Source organism: Amblyraja radiata, chromosome 21 (genome assembly GCF_010909765.2).
Source record: "Amblyraja radiata isolate CabotCenter1 chromosome 21, sAmbRad1.1.pri, whole genome shotgun sequence".
Taxonomy (NCBI): domain Eukaryota; kingdom Metazoa; phylum Chordata; class Chondrichthyes; order Rajiformes; family Rajidae; genus Amblyraja; species Amblyraja radiata.
In genome coordinates, this window is record NC_045976.1 from 25062177 (window position 1) to 25076783 (window position 14607).

The following is a 14607-nucleotide window of genomic DNA, read 5'->3' on the forward strand; positions in this document are numbered from 1 at the left end:
CTAACATATTTGACGGATAAATTTAGTTATAAATCTCATTGAAATGAATACACAGCTGGCGAGAATGTTTTTCCCGAGTGACCTATGACCTGGGCATGCGTAGTTGAAATACTGAACTCGATTTTTTACAGAAGCCAATTAACCTGAAAACCTGCACGTCTTTGTAATGGGGAGGAAGCTGGAGCACCCGGAGAAAACCCACTCGGTCACAGGGAGAAGGTACAAACTCTGTACAGACAGCATCCAAGGTCAGGATCAAACCCGGGTCTTTGGCGCTGTGAGGCATCAACTCTACTGCTGCGCCACTGTGTCACCGTGAATCTTTGGAAATCTCTGTTCCATTTGGAGGGGAAGCTGGATAATTAGATATATTTAAAGTGAATGTGGATAAATATTTAATGGATGGAGGAACAGTGGCATATGGAGAAATGACATCGACCAGCCAAATGGAGGCACCTGTGTAAAACTCGGCAATATCATCAACTTCACCATCAACTTCCACCCTGCCTTAACATTCACTTGGACTATCTTTGACACCTCTCTCCTCATATCTACTCTAAACCCACTGACCCCTCCTCCCACTCCATCTCTTGCAAGGACTCCAGCCCTTTCTTGCAGTTTCTCCTCTGCCACATCTGTACTCCAGATGAGGATTTTGACTCATCTTGAAGGGTCTTGACCTAAAACATCATATGTTGAATTCCACCAGCACTTTGATTTTTACTCATAGATTAGCCAAAATTATAGAGAGAGATGGATAGAGTGAGATAGATGGATAGAGAGAGAGATGGATAGAGAGATCTACCCCTCCTGTGTTCTTGTGTTTCACAACATCTATATTTCATGAATCATTGACAGGTTAGCAGGTTGTTGCAATTTGTAGATGACATCCTTTACACTCGTCTAATGGGCAAGGCTTGGGCACTGGTTTTATTTCACAAGCAGTGAATGTGGAGGTGGTGGAGGATTTACATCACTATGCAATAAGAGTCCCGTATGAAGGTCCAGTCTTAATAGAACTTGTAACCTCCTAGCTTGGCCACTAATTGATTCGTAAAGGTATTCCATTAATGAAATGGAGATGTTAGAAATCAGAGGGTTCGATAATTCTATAAACGGCCAAATATTATTGGTCCTTAAAGTGGAAAATGGAATGTATTGCATGATTAATTCACACTATAATTTCTAAAACTCATGTGCAGTTTGATTGTACTCATGTATGGAATGATTTGCTAGGTACTGAGTATTCCTTGGTACACGTGTCTATGTTGAACAAATACCATGTCCTGAATTTAGCAAATGTGGGCTGACTAAATAGTCTTTTATTGAAACTTGGCATTCTTTCATCTCTGGGGTGTAAATAAATATTCTAAAGGAAGAAAAAAAATACATTCATCAGCTGGGCACCAACATAAATATTGACGCAGTAATACAAAAAATAATTTTTATTTGCTCATTAGTTAAAAAAAAAATTATAATAAAGTTCTATTTCACACACTTACCAAAATTATATCTATTTAATATTTACATGGCTAAAATACATTTATCTTGGACTTTTCTATCATTTTCCAAATTTGTTTTCAGCTTATAAATATATTTATAGAAGATAGAGGAGATACAGAACATCAAGATATTTAATGAAAACACAACTGCACAAGCACTTTCATTTTGCTTCATGTTAATAAATCAATGGTGTTGCCAACAAAATGTAACCAATCGCAATGATTATAATTTATTATCACACACTTGCTCGTAACTCAGAACCATTCCTTTATTGAAATGAATGAAATAGCTCATAAATTTGTGCTAGTTCTATATCAAAAAATCTTCTAAGGAGAAGCTTTAAAATGTTTAAGTTATATGAAATTGCAAATTCACTATCCTTTGTATCACAACATGCTGTAACAGATATTAATCACTTTCCTATTTCCCTCTAAGATTGGATGTAGAGAGGATGTTTCCACTAGTGGGAGAGTCTAGGACAAGAGGTCAAAGCCTCAGAATTAAAGGACGTTCTTTTAGGAAGGAGATGAGGAAAAATGCCTTTAATCGGAGGGTGGTGAATCTGTGGAATGTTTTGCCACAGAACTCTGTGAAGGCCAAGTCAGTGGATATTTTTAAGACAGAGATAGATTCTTGATTAGTACAGATGTTATGGGAAGAAGGCAGGAGAATGGGGTTAGGAAGGAGGGATAGATCAGCCATGATTGAATGGTGTAGACAATGGGCCGAATGGCCTAATTTTACTCCTATTCCTTATGACATGCATTCCAATATAACATAACGTAATACTCAGAAGTACATGATGATATACATTTTTAAAATGTAAATGAAAAGCTTGATATTAGCAAATACAAAGTGGTTTTAAAAAATGTCATTTTGCTGACCTACATTAATTCAGTTTACAATATATTTATGTGTAGGAAGGAATGCAGTGCTGGTTTAAAATCGAAGATTGACGCTAAAAGTTGGAGTAACTCAGCTGGTCAGGCAGCATCTCTGGAGAAAAGGAATAGGTGACATTTTGGGCCGAGAAGAATCTGAAGAAGGATCTCAACCCGAAACATCACCTATTCCTTTTCTCTGGAGATGCTGTCTGACTCCATATTTTTGTGTCCATCTTCCATTTACAATATATTTATTTGGGTACTGAATACTGATTATTGAATCATAATTTCCAAATGGATTGTCACCATCAGTCTATACAACATTCATATGATCTCAAATATAGACACAGAGAAACATAATACACTCTGGTTTAAACTCAGAACTAGGCTTTTGGCACATTGTCCTTCATCAGGCAGAGTACTGAGCATAGAAGTTGGGAGGTCATGTTGCAGTTGAATAAGATATGGGTGAGGCCGCATTTAGAGCTTGGTGTTTAGTTCTGGACACCATGCTATAGAAAAGATGTTGTCAAGCTGGAAGATGAGGATGTTGTCAGGACTAGAAGGTCTGAGCTATAGGGCGAGGTTGAGTAGGCTGAGACTATATTCCTTGGAGGGCAGGAGGGAGGGGTGATCATATAGAGGTGTATAAAATCACGAGAGGAATAAATCAGGTAGATGCACAGAATCTCTTGCCAAGCGTAGGTGAATCGAGGACCAGAGGGCATAGATTTAAGGTGAAGAGTAAAAGATTTAATAGTAATCTGAGGGGCAACTATTTCACACAAAGGGTGGTGGGTGTATGGAACAAGCTGCCAGAGGACATAGTTGAGGCTGGGACTATCACAAAATTTAAGAAACAGTTAGACAAGTATAAGGATAGGACAAGTTTGGAGGGATATGGACCAAACGCAGGCAGGTGGGACTAATGTAGCTGGGACATGTTGGCCAGTGTGGGCAAGTTGGGCCAAAGGGCCTGTTTCCACACTGTATCACTCTATGACTCTAAGCCCTTCTGTGTATTACATGTTTAGGACAAGATTGAAAATGGGATTGACTTTCTGCAAAGAAAGAATCTCTCTTCTTCTGCACCAGACAGAGATGTGTTACCATTTAAACGACTCAGGTATCTAGTCAGCCTTTGTTTCAAGGATAGGCACAAATAAAAATTGGGGGTTTGTTTCTCCATAACGTGCCTTTAAGTTAAAAGCAAACAACAAAAGATGCAAACACTCATGTTATATAAATTTGCTAACAATAATCCACATACATTTGACAGTTTGTACAAATTAAGTAGTTCTATGTAGTTTGTCCACACATGTTAAGACTGAAATGATAAAGAGTTGATTATTATCAGGAACATAACAGCTACAATATCAAACAAAGCTATTAGTCTTTTCCCCTTTCTTAACTAAACACTCAAGTTTCTCTTTGAAAATTATTGAACAAACTCCAAATGCTACATTTATTGACGTTCATCTTCTATAGGAATGTATACCGGGACATCTACTGTTGGTCCAAAAGCATTCATTTTCACACAAGCTGCCTGGAGTAAACTTCACACCAACGTTCTTTCATCAGTTCAAAGCAGATGATAAAATGTTCAAAAGTCAGAAGTTCCTTTCACTTCTATGTCGATGCTGAAAAGTAATAAGAAAGCTTCAGTTATGTAAATAGTGTATCTATTTGCAATCTGGAGTTCTGTTTAAGTGAGTTTCTTTCCCATCCACCCCCACCACGCCATTGAAATTCAACCAAAATTCATTTTTAGATGTAAATTAAGCTTCAGCTTTATTTCTGCACTCATTTAAAAAAACATAGTCCTGGAGCTGCACCCAGTTCAAACACAAAGCATGTCTCCAGAGCAAATTAGTCATCATGAGGAATTTCTACTCATTTGCAAATCTACGAGGAGTGTCCAAATATTCAGTGGGAACTTTTGGGTGCAAGTTCAACCACAAATACATTTTAAAAGGTTTTGATTTTTTTTTTTTTGCATATTTATTTCTGTATCCCAATCAAACTGGAAAATATTGTGTATACTTCTAGAAGTATTTCTGAGTAGTCTAAAACATAAATATTAGCAGATAGTGAGATGAAATCAAATATTTTCTGTAACTGATTTATTTTTAAACAAATTGCACTCTTTAATTATATCCATTTTATTTTCTATATGGCATTTTAAAACAATGTTCAGTTGTGTGGGTTCATGAGACTGAATGTTTGAGAATAAGATTTAGTGGAAATATGGGAGGACATTTTTCGTCAAATGTTTAGTTTAATTTAGTTTAGAGATACAGCATGGAAACAGGCCCTTTGGCCCACCGAGTCTGCACCGACAAGCGATCCCCGTACACTAACACTATCCTACACACTAGGGACAATTTACAACTTTACCAAAGTCAATTAACCTACAAACCTGTACGCCTTTGGAATGTGGGTGGAAACCAGAGCTCCTGGAGAAAACCCAAGCGATCACATGGAGAACGTACAAACTCCATAGAAGACAGCAACTCTACAGCTCTATGTATTTCAGGTCAAATTTGCACCAGTGTTGCTGATTATGAACATTGCAGAATCTCTACCTGTTAGCCCAGACCAACTAGTTAAAAGAAGTTCAGCAAAATACTATCACTGCCCTAGGAATTGTAGACAATTTTCAAATACTGTTTCAGCATTAGAAATGTAATCATATGTTTTCTTTAAAATAATTGAAAATGATCAAGACTTCTGTTATGTCTTGATGACATTAAATCCTGGACGGCCCTAAACTTTTTTAATTTTTATGAAAAGAAAACAGAAGTGATAGTGTTTGGTCCCAATGGCTCCCGTGAACCTCCCCCTGTTGACTTGGGTCCCTTGGCACTGTATGTGAAGCCAACAGTTTTGAACTTGGGTTTTAAGATGGACAGTGATTTTAAATTAGATCGTCAAATAGGCGTGGTAGTTAAGTCCAGCTTCTTTCATTTAAGGCAGCTGGCAAAGGTGAAGCCCATTCTTGAACGACAGCATTTTGAAACAGTAATCCATGCCTTCATCACGTCTCGGCTGGATTACTGTAACGCACTTTATTTTGGAGTTAGCCAATCTTCCCTTGCACGTCTCCAGTTGGTTCAGAATGCTGCTGCTCGCCTTTTAACTGGAACACGTAAGAGGGAGCACATAACGCCAATTCTGGCCTCCCTCCACTGGCTGCCTGTGTACTTTAGAGTTCATTTTAAGATTATTTTATTTGTTTTTAAATCTTTAAATAGTCTCGCCCCGCCTTACCTCTCTGAGCTACTTCATCCCTACGCTCCTGCTCGGTGCCTCAGGTCAGCTGATCAGCTGCTCCTGGAGGTACCGAGGTCTAAGCGGAAGCTCAGAGGGGATAGATCCTTCTCTGTTGCTGCTCTGACATTATGGAACACTCTACCTTTGCACATTAGACAGGCCCCTTCACTGTCCATTTTCAAAACTAATCTTAAAACCCTTTTCTATTCCTTGGCTTTCGACCCTGCATGAGACTTTGCTCCTGTTTTAGTGTTTCTATTGTTTTTTATTGTTTTTACTGTCTTTTAATGTTTTTATTGTTTTGTTTTATGTTTATGATTAGTCATGTACAGCACTTTGTTGCAACAGTGGTTATTTTTAAAGTGCTCTATAAATAAAGTTCAGTTCCGTTCAGTTCAGAGAGCAAGAGATTTCTTTGAACCGGCTGGAGTGCACATACAGAAGGAAAAGGAAAATTGAGGTAATCTGGAAAAATATATACAAGTACTAAATATTATTGGTTTAATGGTGATGTAATCAAATATCATTACCTTTGCTAATTTGTTTAAGGCAAATTAACAGCAGGCTTGAAAATATCGGCAACATACATCTAACTCACAAAGATCTCAAGGTATCAATGAGTGATAAAACAAGTTATGTTTTATTTTAGTGCTTCTGCTGTTCATTATTAAACATTTTTTTTACCTTCTGGATAATTGGCTTGAATACAGGAACGCTTTCTGGTTAGGCCGTTGAAGAGCTGCATAAATATTAAGCAACATGAGCAAAATTAGGGACTTTTGTAATGAAAATACTTACATTTATTTTCAGATATGTGACCATACAATAAATCTTGACAGTTGATGTTTCACCTCATAGCCGTTCAGAACAGCTGAATTTATTATTTTTGTTTCCATATTGACCTTGGAGTAGCATGGCTTTTGAAAAGCTCGGCATAACCCCTGCCTAAAACTACTGTATTTGTAATGTCTCACCACACAAAGATTGTTGGAGGCCAAATTATGCACACGTTAGGTTAGTAACAGCTGAACTGCGACAATGCAAAATGGATTTATATCTAAAATATTGATGAAAATCATTAGGCAAATATTAGTTTTCCTGGAACAAATTATGAAATATGCCTTTAAAAAAACATATAAACTACTGTAATTTTCTTCCATTGAATATGTATAGCATTTCCATGCATCTGTACCCACCCTTCCCCAACCCAGAGAGAGCCATCACTACTCAATTGTTTTATTTCATGCCAAGAGGGCATTATGAGATTGATCAAGGACCAGGCACATCAATATTTGCTTCCATTAGCACAATTTGAGCACTGATATATCAAAATCTACAAAAATTGCGAGTGAGATCTAAACAAGAAGACTCGTTCTTTCTTCACCTTCTCGGCTTTATGAATGTAACGAAGAATATTCCATATTGCCATTATTTACGCTATACCAATAACTAAAATACCCCCCACCATTTGCAAACAATTAAATAAATCAACAAGTTAGTTAGAGAACAACTGTCTCTTATGATAGGCTAATACCAAATGAGGGGCAAGAGAATAGATTTGATGTCTCAGTTGGTGAATGAGCAGAAAATGTTCAATTGTTTCCAGCAAGGTCCTGTCCATTGATGACCTAAGGTTACTATCAGTGAGGTTTACAGACTGCGCTGGTAGCCTGATGCAACGTGTCACCTGTGGACCACCCTCCATTAGGTGGCTTGAAGGCAAAGCTCACCACAATGTGAGGATGGAATGAGGATATAATTCTTGTAAAAATCATAAAGGTAATTCTCACTCCTATTTGTAGCACTCAGAGGACTTTGCTGTCACCTTTCATAGACTTGTCCACCTCTACTACATTGTTCACCAAATTGGAGAGATGAAGGTGAACATTACAGTCAACTGTCATTGAACATTGTTGGTGGTCTGTCACCAACCGTGTTTCTGGATGATTCAGAAGACTATGTGGGCTGCTCTATAGTTGCCCCAAAAGTGGCATGGTATTTGGTCACCGATTCACTTTGGCATTTTAACTCTGCCTCTACGCCAACTCCACCATGTTACCATGAACCGCATCATTTGCAGGTTGGAACTAAGCTAATAAAAGGTGAAATCTGCTGTAATAAACTGTGAAGAAATAGAAATCTGCTCAGGAATTAAAATTAACATGCAACCCAAACACAATCTAACTATTGCCAATTCAACCCAATCTGTCCCCTCGATGGCTGATCCAACTAATAGCGAGGACTTGTAAGGTTGGGAGCAGGTAGCTAACTACTAGAAAGCTCTGATCAAAGGCCACAAATTCCTGGTGAGACTGAAGTATCTGAGTATTGTGAAGCAAGGATATTAAGGGACTTAGGGTTTGAAAAATTGGGGAAAGGTGTAGAGGTTCTACCTTTGAATTCCAATATAAACATTAAAATGACAAATAAACACAAAACCTATGTAATGCATTGCCGAACAAACTGGACACCTCAGAGGGAATAAGACTGAGATAAATGATACCTGTCAAATATCACTGCAAAACTGATCCATGAAAACAGGGATTATAAAATGATGTATTATAATTGTAGATATTTATACTTCCGGTAATTTCTCACCTCTGAATAATAAGTAGCCAGTAAAGATCACCAGAGTCACCGTAATCAATAAAATCGCAGTGATCGCCATTGGCCAGAGAAACTGTGGGGGCGCACATGATACATTTTGTTCTGTAATAGAAAGCAAATACATTTCAGGTAATGTTGTGTGTAAGAATGTGTAAAGAATACAGGGACATAGTTATCACCCACCCCACAGCCTGCAATAGACCACTATGGGCTCCACCTTTCCTTGATCATTGTTGCTTTTTGCATATCTTTCATTCATTTGTTCTATATGCCATCTACATCTCTTGTCTCTGCCTCTGTCTGAAGAAGGGTCCCGACCCGACTCGTCACCTATTCCTTCTCTCCAGAGATGCTGCCTGACCCGCTGAGCTACTCCAGTATTTTGTGTCTCCATGTTCCTTTCCAACTTCTCTAACATGGAAGTACAAGTAGGGGCGGGATGCTTGGATCACTATTGTCACTTTCCTGCTATGGCCCGTTTTCTTTTACTCCCCAGGGCCAACGGTAATAGAAGCTGGTATTGGACCCAGGAAGATGACGGCAAAAATTCTTCTCCCCTTCCATTCTAGTTTCAAGAATTATTTTTATGTTTGGGTGCCTCCCAAGGCCAGCTCAGGCCATGCCTTCCATCAAGAGCCATGTGGACTGCACCCTCTGTCTACCTCAACCAAGCTCCCTGCCTCAAACTACACAGGTCTCACTCTCTGGCACACTTAGCACAAGTTTCATTATCCAGTATGACCTCAGTCATCACCAGGACCTACTTTGATCCTCATCTCCTCCAAGACCTACAAGGCGTAGTGTCTGCCTTCCTCGTGGATCTTTTGGCTATTTAAAAAGCTATCGTGGCTTCTCCTGGTGCTGTGACACTACTTACATGGTGTCATTGGTCTGCGGGTGGGTTACCCGCTCATTAGACCCAAGAAAATTAGTCACGGTTTTGACTATTTAAGTGCTCCAATCTGTGTCTATCCCATCGCTGAAATGTAAACTTTGCCCGTACAATACAATGATACAATTATACAATTTATTTGTTGTCATTTGAACCTCATTAAGGTTCAAACGAAATTTGGTTTCTGCAGTCATACAAACAAGTTACACAACACAATTTACACAAACATCCATCACAGCGAATCTCCTCCTCGCTGTGATGGAAGGCAAAGTCTTATCTCTCCCCTGCACTCCCCATTCTCCTCCTGATGTCAGAGTCAAAGTTGTACTGTAACTGTAGGTAGCTGGGTGGCATCGAAGAGGATTGACAATGTCATTTTGCCACACCATTCCAATATTAAACTGAGTTTATTAGTATGAAATAACTTAGTAACAATATATAATTCAAATAGCTTTCTTCACTACATCAGCACATTATCTCTTACAAAAAAGAAAAGCCAGCGACTTACCGCAAAACACGCCACAGATCTGTACACGGGCAGAATATTCCACATCTGTCCGCCATCCCTGTCATGACAAATTAATTTGAATGGTATTATTGATGATTAAAACGATGAATACCTTTAAACAAAATTATGATTGCCCTTTCGATGTGAAGATTCAGAGTTGAGTTCTGGATCTGTACATAGTGGACAACTGGCAGTGAGCATCTTCTGAGGGACTCTGGTTTGAGTTTGGTTGTAGCACAGAGGTTACCATGTGGCTTAACCTGTGCACACCAACTCTCTACCAGACAAGCATGTCACATCCACACCCTGGAGTCTGACTGTAATCATCCGATCCCTTCAAGAGGAATACAGTGGAAATCTGCTCCACCATAGATGCAGGCAGTGCAATCCAGATTTCAAACAAAAACTATGTAACATTCTCAACCAGCAGAATAATCATCAGAATAATCTCCCACTATCTGCACCCCATGTTGTTTCATATAATTCTATCATATATCTCCTCTCCCCCCTCTTGTCCATAGAAAACAATCCCAGCCCCTCCAATCTATCCTTGTAACTGTAGTTCCTCATCTCAGAGACACTTCTTGTAAATCTCTGTACCCCCCCCCCCCCCATGCTTCTCAAAACAAACAAGTAGCTACAAGTAGTACTGAGCACAAAACTCCAGGTGAGGCTGAGCCAACATTTTATCAAAGATCAAGAGATCTTCCCAGCTGGTATATTCTAATCCTCTATTCATCAAGCCCAGAATTGTCTGTGCCTCATTAACCACATTCTCAAACTGGCCTGCCACCTCAAATGATTTGGACACCCAGACCCAAAGTCCCTCTATTACCAAGTAGAAACAAATGACAGTTTTTCCTGCTCTGAACTCTAGTGGGGCAGCACAATGGCCCAGCGGTAGAGTTTCTGCCTTACAGCACCAGAGACCCAGGTTCGATCTTAACTACGGGTGCCGCGTATACAGAGTTTGTACGTTCTCCTCGTGACCCCATGGGTTTTCCCCAGGTGCTCAGGTTTCCTCCCACACTCCAAAGACGTACATGTTTGTGGGTTAATTGGCTTCAGTAAAAATTGTAAATTGACCCTAGGATAGTGCTAGTGTACGGGGATTGCTGGCCAGCGCAGACTTGGCGGGCCGAAGGGCCTGTTTCCAAGCTGTATCTCTAAACTAAACTCCCCACCACCCCTTCCCTGGATGTACATGTAAGGACCAGGTCACATAGTATACAGACGAAGACAGAGGAAATGAATTTGCCTCACACCCATCTTCTATTATGCATGACTAAGGGATCAAAATGTCACAATTATTCCTGGCACATCCCTGCACTAAGAATTTCCAGCTCTGGACCAATCTATCTGTCTTCAGATTCATTTGTTTTGTTCCAGTTTGCTTTGATATAGTCCTCATACCTGAACACAAATGTTGTTGTCACAATCTTCCTGAGGAAAGTTGAATACTGCAGAATAGGCACCAACCTACAATGAAATAAGCCGTGTTGTTTTTATGGAGTTGACACAGAAACTAAAATGTCAAATACATGAGCTTTGCTCAAGCTACTTCAAACCCTGGTTTACCAACCAATATCCGATAATATCACAAGAGGACAAAATGTCATGGCCTGGAGGTTTCAGTGGTCCCAGTGCTGCCAACTTCCATTATGCCCGATCTGCAGGGCCATGGTATTAGCTGACGGGACATTGTACTCCCCTGGGTTGAAAAATGAGCTGACCAGCAATGAGCTGGTGCCACACATCTGTCTAGCCTAGTGTTTGGCATGGGACTGGTGTGCAGCTAGATGGTTAGGTGAAGAAAGGTAGGGTGCAGCAGTAAAGGCTGGTGTAAATTGGGCCCTTCATCAGGGGTTAGAGACTGAGCCTCTAGACATGGTGGTGGGGGGAGGTGGTGTGTGGTATGTTTGTGATGGGTATATGTGACAAAACTAACACAACGGCAGTTTAAGGTGCAAGCAGCATTTCTACCCCCCCCCCCCCCTAGAAAGTGTTTACAATTTAAAATAATTATAGTTGCACAACCTGTTACACAACAATTCTATTGTTATAATTAATGCTTTACATTTAAGGTACTTTCCAACAAACTTATTCTTATCGAGTCCACATCAGAAGATTAGAAATGATTCAGCCAGAGCTGAACACACTTCTCCCCGGTATCTGCATTCAATGGCGTCTTGTGCTTCTAGTGGTGGAAAGATTCCTCAATCTTTGAAACATTTACCTTCTTTCATTTTAATGATCTCCAATGATTTAGTTTTAACAATTTTTAGGGATACAGAGATTTATCACCTTCTACAAGAAGAAATTCCTGTACATACATTTTAAATGACCATGCCCTTATCTTGTGACTATATTCCATTGTCCAAGATTCTCTGACTAGTGTATCATAAGAATCATAAGTACTTTGCACAGAAACATCTCAGCATCGACAATGTGACACCCCCTTAGGATCTTGCATGTTCCAATAAAATTACCTTCCATTTTCTAAATTTTACAAAAACGTGCCATTTTAAAATGTTTAGATGTCCAAACGCAAGCAAATGGGACTGGCATAGATGGGGTTCCTTGGTCGGCATGGAAGAGTTGGGTAAAAGGCCTGTTTTCGTGCCATATGTTTCTATGACTCTAATATGTCTATTTACCATACAATTACCAATAGATGCAATAAGGCAAAACAAACTCACTGTTCCTGCAGTAACATATTGCTCCTCTATTGGTTCACACTTGTTGGCTGAGGTCCTGTTGCAGAGAGCCACCTTGAATTCTGCTTTGTCTTCAGTAAGAAGCGTAAGCTGCAGTTTGTTTAGTTGCCCAGTGACACTCATATTCCAAGCTGTAAATAAGCAAAGGTCATCATAAGTAACAATTTTTGACTAGTAATGCAAATTATATACATGGTTTGGGCCATATTTTAATCTCATCTGCGACCAAGAATCTTGTATTCTGAACCAATTCCCCACTCCTTAATCAAAAAACCTTCTAGTTGGATGTTGAGTTTATGAGATAGCATAAAATAATCCAATTCCAAAATATTGTTTTCTTTGAAGACAAAAATAAATAACTCGGAGAGAAGTAATGTGGGCAAAACTCTCACTGTGAAACAATATTTTGGAATTGGACGCATGGCCAAGTTATATCTGGAGACACAGGAGACTGCAAATGCTGGAACCTTGAGTAAAAAAAAAACTTCTGGAGGAACTCAATGGGTCAGGCAACATCTGTGGAGCAAAGTGACAAATGACATTTTGATTTGAGACTCTTCTTCAGACTGACCAGATGCATTCCTCCAGCAGTTTGTTTCTTTAGCAAAGTTATACCTAATTTGCACACACTTCAATTGGAGCAGCTTTTCTCATAAAAGGTATGCATGCAATGGAATGAATGACAGACTGCTGTCTGGTAATTATGCCAAAAGATCTTTGAAAATTGTTGCCAAAGGATAGTTACAAGCACCAGTTTGCTGATATGGTGTTCCACCCACCGAGAGTCAAGAATCAAGAGTGTTTATTGTTATGTGTCCCAGATAGAACAATGAAATTCTTACTTGCAAATAAGAGGAAACTGAAAGAGATCCAATGCTGTCCATTAACTGGTGGGTATATGGAATGAGCTGCCAGAGGAGGTAGTTGAGGCAGATATTATAACTGCATTTAAAAGGCACTTGGACAGGTAAATGCATCGGAAAGGTTTGGAGGAATGGAACTGAAACATCAACCCACCCATGCTTTACTTTAGTTTAGCTTAGTTCAGAGATACACCATGGAAAAAGGCCGAACAGCCCACAAAATCCATGCTGACCAGCCATCACCCGTACACTAGTTCTATTCTGCACACTGGGACAATTTACAGAAGCCAATTAACCTACAAACCTGCACGTCTTTAGAATGGGCGTGGAAGCCGGAGCACCCGGAGAAAACCCACGCAGTGACAGGGAGAATGTACTGTACAAACTCATACAGACAGCACCCGTAGTCAGGATTGATCCCAGATCTCTGGCACTGTAAGGCAGCAACTCTACCACTGCGCCACTATGCTGTCCTACTTTTCAGTGTGCCACCTTGCTGCACTACTGTGCCACCCTGTTCTCCAGAGATGCTGCGTGACCCGCTGAGTTACTCAATCACTTTGTGTCACTATTGTAACCAGCATATAACCAGCATCTGCAGTTCCTTGTGTGTAGAAGGTTTAGAGGAATATGGGACAGATCGGCCTAGATGGGGCATCTTGGTTGGCATGGACAAATTGGCTAAAATTAGCCTGTTTCCATGCCGATTGACTCTATGACTAAGAGTTCTCTTGATTAGGCTGCCATAACATAAACAAGCTGGTTCCTTTCAGGCTTTTGGTCTATTTCCATTTGAAAGATAGATAAATGACAGACCTGCCCTTTGAACAATCCAATCATTTTGTTAGACAAGATATGTTCACACACCCACACTAATCCATCATCGCTACGTTTTAAATGTGTATCCTGGGTGTATTTTCCTTTGTTAATTGCTATCCTTTTGAATAACATGGTCTGCAATATGAGATTCATCATTTTTCGGGAGATTCCCTTTCTCAGATCACAACCACAAACTAATTAATGGCAGTTTTCCAAGTTGCTGATAAATCTCCAGAATTACCCACCCCACTGCAAATCTTTACTATGTAGAGTCTTAATATATTTGCAGAAAATATCTATTGGTTCACAGCTGGCAGTTTAACTCAGGAGCCAGCAAACTGAAACGGTTTATTGTCAGAAGGGCATCCACAGCCCTAAATCTGAACCCTAAGTCCCAGCAAACTATTCAGCCTCGGAGGGTATCCCAGCTAAAGTGAATGCTGCCCTCTCATCAGCTAGCGTGCTGTCCTGACCACCCATCGGAGACCTTTGTACTATCTTCAAACAGACGTTACCTTATGCTAAATGTTGTACCTTTACC

At 39.8% G+C, this 14607-nt stretch overlaps 1 protein-coding gene across 2 annotated transcripts in view; it reads right to left on the reverse strand.

Moving 5' to 3' along the window:
• Positions 1 to 3307: 3307 nt before the first annotated feature.
• The window catches only part of il17rel (interleukin 17 receptor E like), a 33695-nt gene continuing 22395 nt past the window's right edge, over positions 3308 to 14607 (reverse strand). For both annotated transcript variants that reach the window (XM_033039775.1, XM_033039776.1), the window contains exons 13-18: positions 12367 to 12515; positions 11081 to 11146; positions 9668 to 9725; positions 8259 to 8369; positions 6345 to 6399; positions 3308 to 4027 (exon numbers count right to left, since the gene is read on the reverse strand). In XM_033039775.1, the coding sequence (XP_032895666.1) occupies positions 3991 to 4027; positions 6345 to 6399; positions 8259 to 8369; positions 9668 to 9725; positions 11081 to 11146; positions 12367 to 12515 (476 nt within the window). In that variant the 3' untranslated portion in view covers positions 3308 to 3990. The remainder of the gene's footprint in view (positions 4028 to 6344; positions 6400 to 8258; positions 8370 to 9667; positions 9726 to 11080; positions 11147 to 12366; positions 12516 to 14607) is intronic.